At 38.1% G+C, this 14,833-nt stretch overlaps 3 protein-coding genes and 1 long non-coding RNA gene across 4 annotated transcripts; all 4 read right to left on the reverse strand.

The window, feature by feature from the left end:
* Nucleotides 1–1,642: 1,642 nt before the first annotated feature.
* Nucleotides 1,643–2,150, reverse strand: LOC26534800. Its single transcript, XM_015199065.3, has 2 exons — nucleotides 1,997–2,150; nucleotides 1,643–1,941 (listed from the first exon to the last, which is right to left on the reverse strand). The coding sequence occupies exons 1-2, from the start codon at nucleotides 2,148–2,150 to the stop codon at nucleotides 1,742–1,744; spliced, it is 354 nt and encodes a 117-aa protein (XP_015054551.1). The 3' UTR covers nucleotides 1,643–1,741.
* LOC26535991 lies at nucleotides 2,139–2,622 on the reverse strand. The gene is made up of 2 exons (XM_015199195.3): nucleotides 2,463–2,622; nucleotides 2,139–2,409 (listed from the first exon to the last, which is right to left on the reverse strand). Exons 1-2 carry the CDS (start codon nucleotides 2,545–2,547, stop codon nucleotides 2,255–2,257), a joined length of 240 nt encoding a protein of 79 aa, XP_015054681.1. The 5' UTR covers nucleotides 2,548–2,622; the 3' UTR covers nucleotides 2,139–2,254.
* LOC26535696 lies at nucleotides 2,620–3,086 on the reverse strand. Its single transcript, XM_015199168.2, has 2 exons — nucleotides 2,933–3,086; nucleotides 2,620–2,873 (listed from the first exon to the last, which is right to left on the reverse strand). Exons 1-2 carry the CDS (start codon nucleotides 3,006–3,008, stop codon nucleotides 2,668–2,670), a joined length of 282 nt encoding a protein of 93 aa, XP_015054654.1. The 5' UTR covers nucleotides 3,009–3,086; the 3' UTR covers nucleotides 2,620–2,667.
* An 8,382-nt stretch (nucleotides 3,087–11,468) lies between these two features.
* LOC120320626 lies at nucleotides 11,469–13,871 on the reverse strand. Its single transcript, XR_005560155.2, has 2 exons — nucleotides 13,632–13,871; nucleotides 11,469–11,886 (listed from the first exon to the last, which is right to left on the reverse strand). It is a non-coding gene; the product is annotated as an uncharacterized LOC120320626 (long non-coding RNA).
* Between the last annotated feature and the right edge of the window lie 962 nt (nucleotides 13,872–14,833).

The following is a 14,833-nucleotide window of genomic DNA, read 5'->3' on the forward strand; positions in this document are numbered from 1 at the left end:
TGCAAACTTTTGCTTTCGCAACTTGCTAATCTAATGAACAATTGTGGCTGCAGGCCACCTTTAACACCTCCTTGCCCCCAGGACGAACTCTGCGTGAGCTCCGACACTCCAGTGCCATTGGCAGCCCCCGGAAACTTTGTGCACTGCAAATGCACAGAGATTAAAACGAAAATTAAACTCGATCCGGAATGTCAAACGGGTGACGTTTTTTTTCGGGCCCTGCCCGCCTAATTGAATTTTCCGTCAACGGTTTCGGCAGGAATTTAATGCAATTTGGGAGTTTTTTAAATTGCAAGCAAAGTTTGCAGACGACGAACTCAAACAAGTCAACAGTCAACTTAATTGTCATAATTTGTGTTTACAAACTTGACGAATGTGCTAAAGTAAAAAAAAAAAATACGAAATGTGTGTAAAAAACGAAAAGGAACCCAATGAGGATCCTGGGGCATATGTGGCCAGCTGGCTGAGCAAAGTTTGCTGCTCAAAACAAACTAACAAAGGCCAAAGCAAATAGAACAGTAGCGGCATCCGGGAGCAAGGATTCTGCTGTGGCAAGCGAAAGCCGAGCACAAAAGAAACTCAACCAAAAGTAAAAGGAGTAATCCAAGCCAGGACTCTGTCATTTTGCTACCCTTTGGATTTTTCACCACTTTGTAATCCCAGAAAAAAACCAAAAATGACAGTCCATAGCATATTTTATTTAAGTTAGAAAAACAAAAATATGTATTCAACGTTTCCCTTTAAAATGGTAATAGTCTGGCCTGTTCAATTGTGCAATAAAATAAATATTATATTTCTATGATATGCCATTAATTCCAAAAAAAAATTAAAAATACTTTCATTTGTGGTTATTAATTTGACTATGAAGTGTAAAATACTATCACCCTTAACTGAGGAGAGCAAAAATATTATCACCTAAAAATACCACGGCGAGTGGAAGCCCTGAACTAAAATTGGACACTTAATGCTGGCAAGAAAGAAGACGACGTCAAAAGACAAATAAAGACTGTGCAAATAAAATCTAATAAAACCAAGGACACAAAAACTTGAGCCAAGCCTGCGAAAATGAGCTAAATGCTGCGAAGGAAGTAAAATGGGTTGGGTGGTGCTGAAATTGTTAGGGCAAGGCGAGAGAGCAAATGAAATAAAGTGCCAGAAGTATGTTTCATTAGCGGCAGTTGCAAACCAGACAACAAACAAACCAAAGGACAATGGTCGTCCAAGGACACATGCTCCATTGGAGCTGCCTGATGAACTTCATACAGCCGGCAAAATAAACGAAGAGAAAACCAGTAAACTTATACCGGCAGCAATTTCCCAAACAATAAGTCTGTATCTTTAAAAGGCGAGGAAAACCTTTAATAACTACGCTTGCAAGACTAATTGTTTTAATTACATTTTCATTTGAGCATGCAAACGAATGCGAATTCGAATCTAAGAGAGACCGGTCTGGTTGATTTGCTCGACTATCATATACCCGTTACTCAGAAAAACAAATGGATATTGTCAGATTAACTGTGCTGGGGATCCAAATGTAGAATATATAATTTAAAGGATTTAAAACGCTTTCCTTAACCTGTAGCAACCTTTGAAAGAATCTTTAATACGCTCTAACTCTATGAATAATACGAATTTGACAGTGTTAGGCATCCTCTTTCAATTCATTCATTTCCAAATATTCAATACAAATTGCCGATTTCGTTATTAAAAAATCGCTAAGTGTTATTTAAAGATTTGTTTCTTAATTTTTCAACAAGCGTTCACTCCAAAATTTTGTTAGTCTTTTTTGTAGGCAGACCTCCTTACAAGCCTTTTCGCTAATAAAGTGCCCGCAGGGTTCCTTGTCAGGAGTCACAGGATTACAAGTTCGAGCATTCTGATCGAATACCCAAGTGTTTTTCTCGACGCAGGGGTTTTCAGCTTCGTGCCGCCTGCAAAGCGCTTTAATATTCTAGTAATTTCAAGAAGCAACGTCGAGTGTAATAATTTAACTTACTGGTTCTGATTGAGACGACATCTTTAAATATCGTATTGAAGAGGAGAATATACAATAAATTTAAGGCACACATGGAAACTGCTGAAGTCACAGAGAATGCCAACGTATTACTATAGTTCCTTGAGAATCTTATACGGCTTAATATGATAACCATTGAAAATGTAATTTCTATGGGTATAGATTACAATCGACAACAGTTAGCAGATGTATACAAATTTAAGTGAATACATATATTAGATTGGGACTGCTCATTCTGATTTATCCGCAGAAGTCCTTGCATCCCTTTTCGCCATCGAAGAAACCGCATGGCTCCTTATTCTGTTGAACACGATAGCATTTATGAGTACGCTCGTTGTAGCTCCAAGTGTTGTTTTGATAACAAGTTATTGAGCCGCCTGTTTGCCTGCAAACAGCTTTAAAAATATTTCAGATATTTATACATTAAATAATCTGATAATGCTCTTACTCTGATAAACTGGACCTGTGGCGTAAGTTGCGCCCCATGCGAAGTAAGGCAGAGCTAGTGCAAAGAAACCCCTTTGGACCTTCATTTCACTGCAAACTAAATCGAATATACAGCAGCCCCCATAAATGAAATCTTAATAGTTAAAAACCGTGACCACTTCTTAAATGTCAACTATAAGAGTTGACAACAGAAAAGCAAGTATATTTTAAGGCAGCTCTTTAACATATAATTCCAATAGAGATATTGTCCACGATTCCTTGGCGCATATTTTATCGCACGTGTCCATCACGTGAAAGAATCCACAAGGCTGCATTAAATATCTGGATAGTACACATTGATTCTTTTGCTTGTCCCAATAATATGTTTTTAGTTTCTGGCAAGGAGGTCCCGAATCTGGCTTGAAGCATAAATCTAAAAGTTATAAACTTTTGCACTTTAATCTTTCATTAATGGTTAGTCGAAAAACAAACCTGCTATTATGTTTTCCTCATCATCCCTATGTCCTTGACAGACCAATAAGAATGACAGCAAAATGAAGAACTTCATTTCGCCGCAGCTGCAATAGTTTTAACTCAAAACCAATGGTATTTTTTCATATAATAAGCGTATAATGCAGCGTGGTAAACAAAATGTTTTCTTGTAAAAATAGAAATTTGAGAAAATAAAAGGTGAGTATTATGAATCCTACTGTCATTTGACTGAGTATCCAAATATCTTTGTGCACAAGAGTTCTCTTTTCTCGAACCATTTGAAAGGAAACAATGGCAGTTGAATCTTATTGCGGCACGCAAAGTTTGCAAATAGAACAATGAAAAAAGCGGCAGCAAAATAAATAAAAAAAAAAAAAATAACAGCGAAATGCCGCAAGTGCTGTCATAAATTTTAAGCGATTTTTTAATGGCCACAACGTCTAGTTTTCACATTATGCTCGCTCTTCTGCTTCTCTGCGTTTTAATAACATTTTATGTGCGAAGGCAACGACGAGTCACGATATTTCAATTATACGCTCAGTATGAATTGTGTGACGAATAATGGTTTTAAGCAATGAGAAATCATTTTTAAAATTACAAGCACATACATGGACGCAATAGTTAACTTGTTAAGTATTTCAGCATTTATGCCACAGTTGATTCGTTTAGTTCACTCACATGGTCTAATCGCTTAATTAAATCGTATCATTGACTATAAAATTTTGGCCAAAATCCACTCAAGCAAATAAACTGTCAGGCCCAAAACTCAAAGCACTTCAGAGCAACCTTTAGCAGATCGGTAACAATTTCCCTCGTTATTAATCTTCATTAATCAAACGAACACACAGGCAGGCAGCAGGGTAAACACTTCTCGAATGGGCAATTTAAAGGAACTGTGAAGGCTTAGCCAGGATAATCGGTGGGTGAGGTAGGCGAAAACTAAAACTAGAACACAAGTTCTATACAATTATGCATGAGACATTAGGGATAGTTTTGACAATAACTCAAGCAAAAGAAACTTTGTGTGTGCGTGGGCTTATTATGCATACTTGAATAAATTGCTGCTTACAACTTTTGTGGACTCGTAATTCGAAAATTATATGTGTGGCTTTAATTGCTCACTCAGTTGAACTGAAATTTTGGTCATAAATACGATCCCGAAAATCAGTTAATATTTGCTAAATGCCGTCGCTTGGCTTTCCATATGATTATGACAATTAGGTAAAACTTATTTTAGGTAAACATTACAAATGTGATATAACTATAATAACAATGATTGTTAATCTGAGTGAAGCCAACAAATTATTGCACACATTCAAACTCCTGTTTTTCATCTACTTTAAATGATTTGAGTGGCTTGTTGACAAAATGGTTTTGGTATACAGATAGAAATTGGCTAGACATTTAATAAGAAACCAAAACATTATTTAAAAGTGTGGGTGTGGCAGTTTTGGGCGGCTTGTGGACGTTAGAATGGGCGTGGCAGCATCAGGAAATAAACTTGCGCTGCGTCTATGTATGAAATCTGCATGCCTAATCTCGGCGTTCATACGGACAAACAAACGGACGGACACGCGGACATGGCCAGTTCGAGTCGGCTAGCAATCCTGGTTAAGAATTTATAAACATCATAGGGTCTATAACGCTACTCTGTTACATAAGCTTAAGCGAATGTAGTTCTAGTTTTACTCTACGAGTAGCGCGAATAAAAATCAATTTCCAATAAATACTGATTGAATGCATGGGCGAATACTTTTTCTAAATGCTACCAAACGTAATTTGTTCAAAATCGGATCAATTGGGTTTATTGATAGTATTGATGTTATAAAGTGCTGGATTTTTGCTGCTGAATTATTTATAAAGTCCGGCTATCACAGCAGCTCACTCATGCTGGCGAAAAAGCAGAAATGCAGCCTAAAGGACACTCACACGAACACACACTCGTGCGCATGGACACATACACATGTACGAGCACTCATGCTGGTTTGACATGTTTTTACAGTTGCATAACAAAACAAAAAAAAAACAAGACCAGTCAGACCAGTTAAAAGCGGAGGGGATGGGGTGTTGGGGAGATGGTGGGAAAAGCCAAAAAGGCTGCAGGCAAATGTAGTGACAGTTAACATTAACACCAATACAAGCGTAAACATATGCTTACACGGGAGGGTGTGGTGTTGGTGTGCAATTGGGAATTTAATGTGTGTGTGTGTGTGTCACACACATGAGTGAGTGAGTGTGTGTTCGATTGCATATGCAGATCTCCTAATGAGTCGCCATTGCAGCGCACTGGATGTTTGTTGCCGGATGTGTGTTTGTCCGATGTAGCTGCCAATTTTAATTGAATTTGAAAAACATAGAGAAATAGAGAAGAGAGTTTGGCAACACTGTAAATATCTAAGATATTTCTATTGGTATTTCAACAAAATGTAATTTAATACATTTTTGTTCAACAAAGTTAATTCAACAAAGTTTAGTTCATGAAATACAATGCTATAAATGCCAAATATTTATATTTATTTATTAATTTTCCTAGTGCATTTCAAACACAGATAGGCAGGCCCACAGAGGCAAACCGACATGCAAACACACTCAAACGAGCATCCTGTTTTTGGCCTACAACATCCGCACACTCATACACTCTTCAGCAAACGCACACACACACACGCACACCCACACATGCAGACAACTTCACAATGTCACTCAAGCAGGTACTAAAGTTAATTACTGCAATTTCCGTGGAAAATTGTTTTATGCATTGACAGCATGAGGGTTGAGCCAACGACTACCGTGTGTGTGCATGTGTGTGTTGGTGTGTGTTTGTGTGGTCCTGCCACACGCTTATATTATTAAGTGCTGCTATTTTTCGGTTACAGCTATTTTTATTGCTCCTTCACATGCGTGGGTGTGGGTGTGAGTGCATTCCTTTCCCTCGGAAAATTCAGCGCAAAATTTCGTAACGTGGACGAAGCTTTCCAGGTTTAATTGTTTTTGAGGATGGGTTTTGGGCTAAGTCCCCAACGGGTAACAACTAAATTGGACTGCGTTCTGCGGGTGAAGCTTTCTAAATTATTAGCATAAAACTAATTTTGCACTAGTAAAATTTACAGTTTTCGGTTTGGTATAGGGATTTATGTTGTTAAGCTGGGCTAAGCTTTATATCAGCTTGCAGCTACTATTTTAATGCCAGCTCATTAGCGGCTCACTTGTTAAATAGTTATTTTTTATTTAATTGCTATATTATTGTATTTCTTACCACAAGCAATATACATAAATACTTTTAATTTATCTACCTAAATAATTTTCAAGCATGTGAAAAAAAATGCTTTACAAATCTCGACACTTAAGCTCAAACAAAAATTTGTATGCATATTCAAACAAATTAAAAGTGTTTTTAGGAAGCGCTCTGATTTTAAAGATTTTAAATTTCAATTACTATTGAATTATTATTCTGCATTTGTATCCAATTATAATTTTAGGTTTTTTAATTAACACTTACTTAAAATCTCCTTTTATATGACATTCTTACATTTATCTTTTTTTTTGTCATTCCAGAAGCATTTTAAAGACAGATATCGAACTTTCTACCGCCAAAGGGCATTCACCCTGCGACTTTTCACTCGATTGCACTGCTATGACCGCTTTTGTTTTATTTTCAGCTGTTTAGTTAATGGTTTAGCGTGTTACCCGGCGCTCTGTGGCAACAATTCTTGTTTATGCGCCGCAAACATTTTTACCACTCCATGCCACATGCCACATGCCCCGTGCCCATATACACACTGCTCCTTCCCACGCCTGTTGATGGCATTAAATTTTATTTCACTCAAAACCGCGCTGGATTTCTCATGTGCCTTCGGCTGTTGCCATGGCCAACATTGTTAGCTTTGACGGGTGCACATGCCGTTGTATTTAAATAAATTGCAGCCCTTCGCCATTGCAATTGTGGCGCAAATTGCGCTAATTTCGCTGATTGTGTAGTTTTTCTATACGTCGAGTAGAGAATTCTCCCCCATTTTAGCCGTTGATAAGCTGCAGAGTTTTATGGCATTTGGCGTGGCCAACTTTTGATTGATATTGGCCAGACAGCCTCGGTTGCCCGCCCATCACAATGGATTAGATGCGATGGAAATACCATTAAATTGTCAGTTTTTCTCGTGTTTGCTGGGAAAACGTAAATTTAATATTATTGCCAACATTTTTGGCAGTTGAAAAATCTAAATTTAATAAGCAATCCCAAAATGCTGCCATCTTTTAGGAAAATCTCGCCAGTTTGTTGGCCAAACTTATCCCTTGTCCAGTTTTGTGTATTCTCACGCCTTTTAACTCAAGTAATTGACCTTCTTGGTGCTGTGGGTTTGGTAAAGTGAAGACAAGAGCCACATTTCTCGAGCTTAACAACTTTCACATCACTAAACCACTGAAAGTTTTTGACTTTATGCAACTTTTTCGTGGCCACCGTCAACTACGTGAGGGTCTTTGCCAACACTTCAGACCACCCTCGAACACCGCCCTCTAAAACAACCACCCACCACCCACCACCCACTGGCACCCACTGGAAGGTTGACAAACAAGTTTGTTGTGCCTTGCATTTTTTGCACTCCAGCGACATTTCTTTCGCACAAATATATAAACTCGATAAAGTGGGCGTGGGCTGTCCAGTGCCCAAAACTGCTGGCGTCAGTTGCTTTTAACATAGCCACACACTCCAAAGGCTTACGCATGCACTGAGAAAAATAATACCGGCAGTCATGGCTTGTTTTTTTTTCCAGTGGGGAATAGAACTAAAAAAATTACTCCTCAAATGAATAATTTAAAATAAAGAGTGTGGTGGAAAGGGCACAGAAATGTTTCGCTGAAACTACAGAGATCCATCTAACTATTTGTATAACATTTAAATATCCACCTATTTCGATATTCATTTATATATTTCTACATTACTTGATTTGTTTATTTATCTTTTTGCAAAAAGGGGGTTTTTCTCAATGCACATATTGGTGCAAAATATATATCTGTAGACAAGCACTCACATACGTATCTTTGGGTACATGGCCAAACGACACGTGCTGCAATTGAATTTGTTCGCAAAACGCAATAGAAAACACCCACAGAAACCGAACGGAACGGAATAGAAAGAAACCGAGTTAGCTGAGAACTAAAAATTATTGCCCCTGAGAAGGACACGAATTCGTGGTGATCTTTAAATTTAGTATTGAAAAATAGAGTGCTTTCACCGAGAAGATTTGTCTGTTTTTGCACATCTGTAGAGAGAGAAATAGTTTCGCCTATAAACTTTGGAGAAGCTTGAAGAATTGTAGTGAACTAGTCATATAATATTTACAATGCTGATCCTTAATAAAAGTGCCAAAAAATAAAGCATATATCCAGAAGTAACATAAATATTGGTTTGAGAAACTCACAAACACGTTTCCGAAACTAATATTTGTTCCGCATAAATACTAAAAATATAATTGAACTCCAACACAAACGTCAAAAATGTTGCCTTGTTTTTATTTGCTTCGTGCTCCAGTTTTGTATTAGTTTATACTTCGATGCCAGATCAAATATTAAGTTTTCCCCGCCGGCCACAGCATATGGAAAAATCCGTAAAATTTAAAGTTCCAATATGCCGCATTTTTGTTTTGGGCAAACTAACGCACATACATATACACACAGGAGAAGAGCTGGCAAAAAAACACAAACGCTGCAAATTCTTGTTGAAAAATCTAATGCCATGCCACTTGCCGGTGGGTCAGAGGGCAAAATGCAGCGGGGAGATGGATGGGGTGTGCAGACACGTAAAGCGCTGAAAATGCTCCAGTTTTCCGTCCTTGCACGCACGCATGCTTCCGCAGCACCACCAGCATGGATGCAGGACGAAGGACGAAGGACGAGGGACACAGGACACAGAACGCAGGATGCAGGATGCTTGCGGTAAGCACTTTTCGTTTTGGCCGTGTCGTCGAGTGAAGCTGCTTTTTGGCCAGGTCACCGCCTTCGCAGAATCAGCTATTAATATGCCGAGAAAACTTTCACCTGCCCAACAACTGGCAAATGGCAACTGGGAACTGGGAACTGGGAACTGGGAACTGTGAACTAACTGCAGCAAGTGCATTTCATTAGCGTTTTTAACAACATAAAACTATTAATATTTAGTGCACGGCTTCAGCGAGCTATAAACAAAACATAAGCAGTCCGAAACGAAGAAGAGGATGCGAACCAAGTCAACACCAACTTAGACAGAGCCAAAAACTTTTGGCTAAGCGAAAACTTTGGCCGTCGACTGTCGACTGGTAAAATTATTTTGAAATTAAGTTTCTCGTTGCCGTTCGTTGCCGTTGGCATTGCTTATTTATGGCTGGCAATGCGTATCGATTGATCTTCAACCGCCGGCAGCAACACAGAGCCCATTCAGGGCAGGGCTGGCGAGTAACTTTTCCTTAAATGTAATTAAAAATGTCGTCGAACTTATTTACGAGTGTTGTTTGCATAGTTTGGCCAAGTTTTCAACAGCCAAACTAGGCCGAAATCGCGCGGAAATGGGGCGGCACAACGTTCAGTTCCTTGAAAAGACGCTGGATATAAAAATGCATTTAGCACATAGTTAAGCCGAAATCAAATTAAGTTTTTATAGCCCTTCGGGTCCTCGATGGTGGTGCAGCTGCAGTTTAAGCGGGTTCAGCTCAATGATTTGGAAGTAAACTGTTAATAAAAACTACTTTGAGTGCCCAGTAAAAATTGGAAACGTGGGGGTTCCGTTTTGCTTGCCTGCACTTGGATATAATTCTTTACCTTAGCCTTAAGTTTGAGTATTGAACTAAAAACTACATTTGAACTAAAATTTATATTGCATTTTTGTGAATGTCTTAAAAATATTCTAATATAAGATGCCATAAAACAAAAATAAATGTCTTTTTTTCTTATTTAATAGAACTTCTCTTATTGTTGTCTATAAATTAGCAAAAATATATATATAGATTGAATGCAATTCCAGTTTATATTTTGTTTAAGTGCACCTAGCGACAATCTGAAATCCCCAATTATCTTTTGTATCGATAAAATCCCCCCAAGATGAGAATCTCCTTTGACGTCAGCTGAGTTGCAATTTTGGGGGAATGTTCAAAGTGAACACGCATCGCCTGACATGTGTGTGACACAAGATCTGAGGGGAAATTCACGAACAGATTCTATTTGCCCGCTTTCAATCACATTTTCAGATTTTCGACATACTTTGACCTTGAAGGGAGGGTGGTGCTGGGTGGCTGGTGGCCAAAATGGAACACAAAGTGCCGTCAAAGTTCTGCCAAAGCGTCCGTCATTCATGCCAACGTTTCGCATTCATTGCAACTTTGGTCCGAAATTGCTTCTCAACGTTTTACTCAACCAAAAAACCGTTTTACTTTGCGGTCAAATGTAGCATGTACATATGCACCTCACTGCCCCCCCACCCCCCACGACCTTCCCCATCGCATTGGCGCTGGTGCCACCCACACACCCACCCAATTTCAGCGGCAGCGGAGCTTCAGCCAGAACCAGAGAACCAGGTCACGCCCACTAAACAAACGCTCTGCGGTATGCTGTGAAAAAAAGTTGTTTGATAGTTCTTCTTGTTGTTTGAGGCTGCCCAACTTCCAGCCCCCAGTTGCCCCCGCTCCCCCGGCTCCACCCACCTACTGCCCCCCAAATAGGAGCACCCACTGCCTCCCCTGTGTAATTTATGTGTAGTAAATAACATTTTCCGTAGTTGCTATAATCTTTCGCACGCAACGGGTCTCTTACTCTAGACTCTGTGTTTGTAATACCTATATTCAATTTATGAAAAATACTTTTCGAAGCTTTCAATCAATGAAAAAATTTACTTTCTAACTTTATAACTTAGGTTCTTTTTAAAAGGTAATATTACCTATTAAATTTAATGCATACCACAGAGTATTTTACAAATCGGACTCAAACGAAAACATTTTTCTGGCGCCTTTTTTACCCCACTCGCTTTGCGCGAGTTCCAGTTATAGTTGTTGTAGTGGATTTTGACCTTGTGCGGAAATAAAACTGAAAATAATGGCAGTTAGCGCTAAATGGAAGCAAAGTTGCAGCAGCATTAGCGCTGAAATCCTGAAATGCGATATGATGAAATGAGGCAGAAGCAGAGAGGACCCTAAAAAAAGGAGAAAGTTGCCAGGATATGAGCGAGCGATAAAATGGGGGCTTATGTTTAATAGTTTAATGAGTTGTAGAATGGCAAGGCTTAAATATAAAATCTATTACGGAATGCTAATAGTTTGCATTGTACAAAATAAAGTTAAAAATAATCAAAATGGCGTATAAAATGTATGTATGTAAAATGTAATGTACTTTGTTAAAGTGGCTAGCTGGCTTGCATTTCACTTTATTTATGTTTAATATTTTAATGATTTGTGCAGTGGTTAAGCTTAAATATATAATTAGCTTTCTACAAATAAAGTTTTTAATTACCCAAATTGCACATCGTATTCGCTATGTAAGTGTAGCACTCGAATACGTATAACAAATACCAATATACACATTTAAATAGCAATTAGTGTATTATTTATTAAAGTGGCCAACTTGCTTACACTTATACGCTGCAAACGTTTTTCAAGTTCATTTGTTACCGGCAACCAAAATGCTGTTAAAAACCGGCAAGCTGACAGCAATTAATATGCCATTTGGTGTATGTTTTCCTTTTCGTCCTTCCACACCCACACACACACCCACACTTGCACATTCGAGGACACTGTGTACTGTGGTTCCACTAATGTTGATTAAATGGCGTGGGAGTCACGCCTGCAGGCGCAGATTGCACTCGTTGCAATGTCCTTGCGATGCCCAAGGGATACTCTTCGAAATTTAACTGCATGCTGTACACAGCAACGATTGGATGCGATGAGTTAGACGCTTAAGGATACTGCTCCAGATAAATTCAGACTAAATACGCGCTTAAGCTACAAAGAATAAGTTCGTAAGATGAATATGTAAGATTAGTTATAAGAAAAGGTTAAACTGGGATGCACCGATTAAAGTATTTATACTTTTGATGCTTTCTCTATGTTATTGAATAACTTATCTGTAGCATTTGCTCATTTCTACACTAACTTAAAATATTTATTTAAAGATGCATATTCTATCTATTTTACCTCTATTAGCTGTATCTAAAAGTAGATTAAAGTGTTTGCTTTATTAAAGTCTTTTCTTGGTTGCCAAAATACCACTGCATCCTTTTGCTTTTTTCCCAACGAAAATGGTTGCGAAAAATGTTATAGCCAAATTCATGATACGGTTTACCTTCCCATCACTTCACGCCCCCCTCTCGCCGTCTTTCGGCTATGACATAAGCTGTCCAGGCTCAGTTGGCAGATGAGTCAGTGGCTAAGTTGGTAAGCATTTGTTATGCCCACACACACACACACACACACACGAAAGCACAGCAACACCAGGATCTCGGAGAGAAGGGGAGTGGGTGTGGGGTGGAAGTGAAGACACCGCGCACATTTTCTTTACAGCCATTTACCAGGCGATTTACGTAAATCTTTTATTTATACAGAGAACGTATAAGTTGCAATTTATCAAAATCTAAAATGTTTACCCGCACAAGTTATTCACTTGAAATCTCTACAGTGCAGCGGTTTATACGTATGTATTTATGTGTCGGGCATCCTCGTGGCTGGCCATATATTCGTGTATCTATGTATGTACTATGTGTATATCGCAGATCCTAGACGTATTGTAGTTGGCTGCGTTACGTATACGCGATGTGTGCCAAGCCAAAGGCGGAGGCACTGCGTCCCTCGAGTCTGATGCCAGGCAGCAGCTGAACAACTGTGCCATGCATATGCTTATTTGTGCGAGAGTCCCTATAAATATGTATATGCACCTCAACACGGAGAATAATTTTATTAAAAATAAAACATTAAATTACTAAACAGTGCCTTATGAAGCAGAAGAGTATATAACTTAACCAATGATCTAATATAATCCGAATATATTTTTCTTTGAAATAAAGTAATTCATCTGAAAATGGTATACAAACTAATGGAATTTTTTCTCGCTCTGCAAGTTTATATGAATGTGTATTATTTTGTGTTTTGCGCGCACAAATTGTCTTGTGACAGACAGTGAAAACTACAGAAGCGGCGCCGAGGATGTGGCGGATGCCTCTTTGGCAAGCCCGCCGCCAAGCCCACTTTTCCATCCGCCCCCTTTGGGCATGGTTTTAGTCAATTTGCGGTTGGTGGCGATGCAATGTGTTTTTCATTTGCATGTGTGCCCGTGGAAGACTGCCTCGCATGTGATACTACCCACTAAAAGTAGTTTATTTGCATCTTATCTCTTTAAGCCAATAATGCGCCCGCAAGCCCACTTAAATGCGCTGTCAGGCTATTATTTTTATTCTCGTCGCTAAGTGTTGCTATTTAATTTCTATCGTATTTACGGACCCCGGAATATTTGGAGAATCTGGAGAGAAACATTAACAGTTAAATGGAATTTTTTAAAATTATATCCTAATGTTGCACTTTTCTAAGTAAATTTTTGAACTTATTACACTTATAGCTTTTTTTTATATTTTAATTTATGCCTTAAAATATATCACATCTTAGTTTTATGTTCGTTGTCGTATTTTGTAAGGCGAATGGAAAATGAAATTTAAAATTCCACTGCCAAAGGCGGAAATAACAAAGCATCCGCTTACCTGTTTCAAACGAACGTCGAAGTACTTCTTCCTGGAAATCGGGTATTTTTCAAAGCTGATGTAATATGTATTTTTTGCTTTTCAAGCGAATATATGGCAAAAGACGAATGATACTTTTAAAAGGTTGCTCAAGTCAAAACCTTCTCTCAATTCTTGGATTGGGGAGAGATCAGCTGTTTCTGGTAGGCCAAATTCGCACACCATCGCAGACCTTTATTCTTGCAGCTTTGCTGGAGGAGCTTTAACTCCCACATTATTGTATAATAACCATGAGAGCATATGGCTTAAATATAGCGAGAGCTTTTTGAGGCTTAGCCCACTGGGTATAAGAGTTCATATATATGGCACGTTGAACTAGTCGAGGGACTTTTTATACTGGGAACAGTTTAGACTGAAATTGACTGGCTTTTCAATAGCGATTAGGTCCCAAACATTTCTTACAACAAATATGTCATATCTTGCATACTTTATTATACATGCATATTTATAATAAATCCAATAAAATATTGCAATAAAACAGTTCAAAGCGCATACCTTAATAACTGTCAATACTAATTCAATTAAATTTAAACACAGACAACAACAAGAATATTGTTCATTCAGGTGAAAATATTTTTTATTGCCCATCGAATGCATGTTTCTAAAGCATGATTTATTTTACCTACAAATTGTGAGCTCCAATTAGGCGTTTATTAAATAATAATATTTGTAATTGCGGAATAATTTCAATATAAACTAGCATCCGAAAAGATATATTTTCGATAGAGGAAATTATTTTCATTTTGGGAATAATAATTTAACGCAAGGCCATATGAAATGTGTTAACAAACTAAATTATACTTAATCCCCCTCTAAATGTTCACATCTGAAAATAATTTGTCATTAATTAGAGTTGGGGCTACAATGCATGCATTACCATAAATGCAATTTACTAATGCCAACATCCTAAACATATCTAATTAAACGTTTTTAGGGCCAAAGCCGAGGTCGGCAACAAATATATATTACAAAACTGTTACGGATGCCAATGTTTATACGATTCTAAATTCCAGCAAAAGAAAAAAAGCAATAAATAGTAAATACATTTGGGGCTTTGCAGTATTTCCAAACCGCAGCCAAAAATAAGCAGCTCATTGACAAACTGTGATATCTAAAAAATAATTACAAAGCTCATTTGGCAAAAATGAGGGCACAATTTTGGT

This window comes from Drosophila yakuba, chromosome 2L (assembly GCF_016746365.2).
Source record: "Drosophila yakuba strain Tai18E2 chromosome 2L, Prin_Dyak_Tai18E2_2.1, whole genome shotgun sequence".
Lineage (NCBI taxonomy): Eukaryota > Metazoa > Arthropoda > Insecta > Diptera > Drosophilidae > Drosophila > Drosophila yakuba.

What these genes read in the sequence shown, in the direction of transcription:
- LOC26534800 (XM_015199065.3), bottom strand. Translation starts at nt 2,150, where the DNA reads ATGGTTATCATATTAAGCCGTATAAGATTCTCAAGGAACTATAGTAAT. An exon ending in TGTCGTCTCAATCAGAACCA is followed by an intron (nt 1,942 to 1,996) that starts GTAAGTTAAATT and finishes AGAATATTAAAG; the next exon opens with CGCTTTGCAGGCGGCACGAA.
- LOC26535991 (XM_015199195.3), bottom strand. Translation starts at nt 2,547, where the DNA reads ATGAAGGTCCAAAGGGGTTTCTTTGCACTAGCTCTGCCTTACTTCGCA. An exon ending in CACAGGTCCAGTTTATCAGA is followed by an intron (nt 2,410 to 2,462) that starts GTAAGAGCATTA and finishes ATATTTTTAAAG; the next exon opens with CTGTTTGCAGGCAAACAGGC.
- LOC26535696 (XM_015199168.2), bottom strand. Translation starts at nt 3,008, where the DNA reads ATGAAGTTCTTCATTTTGCTGTCATTCTTATTGGTCTGTCAAGGACAT. An exon ending in TGAGGAAAACATAATAGCAG is followed by an intron (nt 2,874 to 2,932) that starts GTTTGTTTTTCG and finishes TATAACTTTTAG; the next exon opens with ATTTATGCTTCAAGCCAGAT.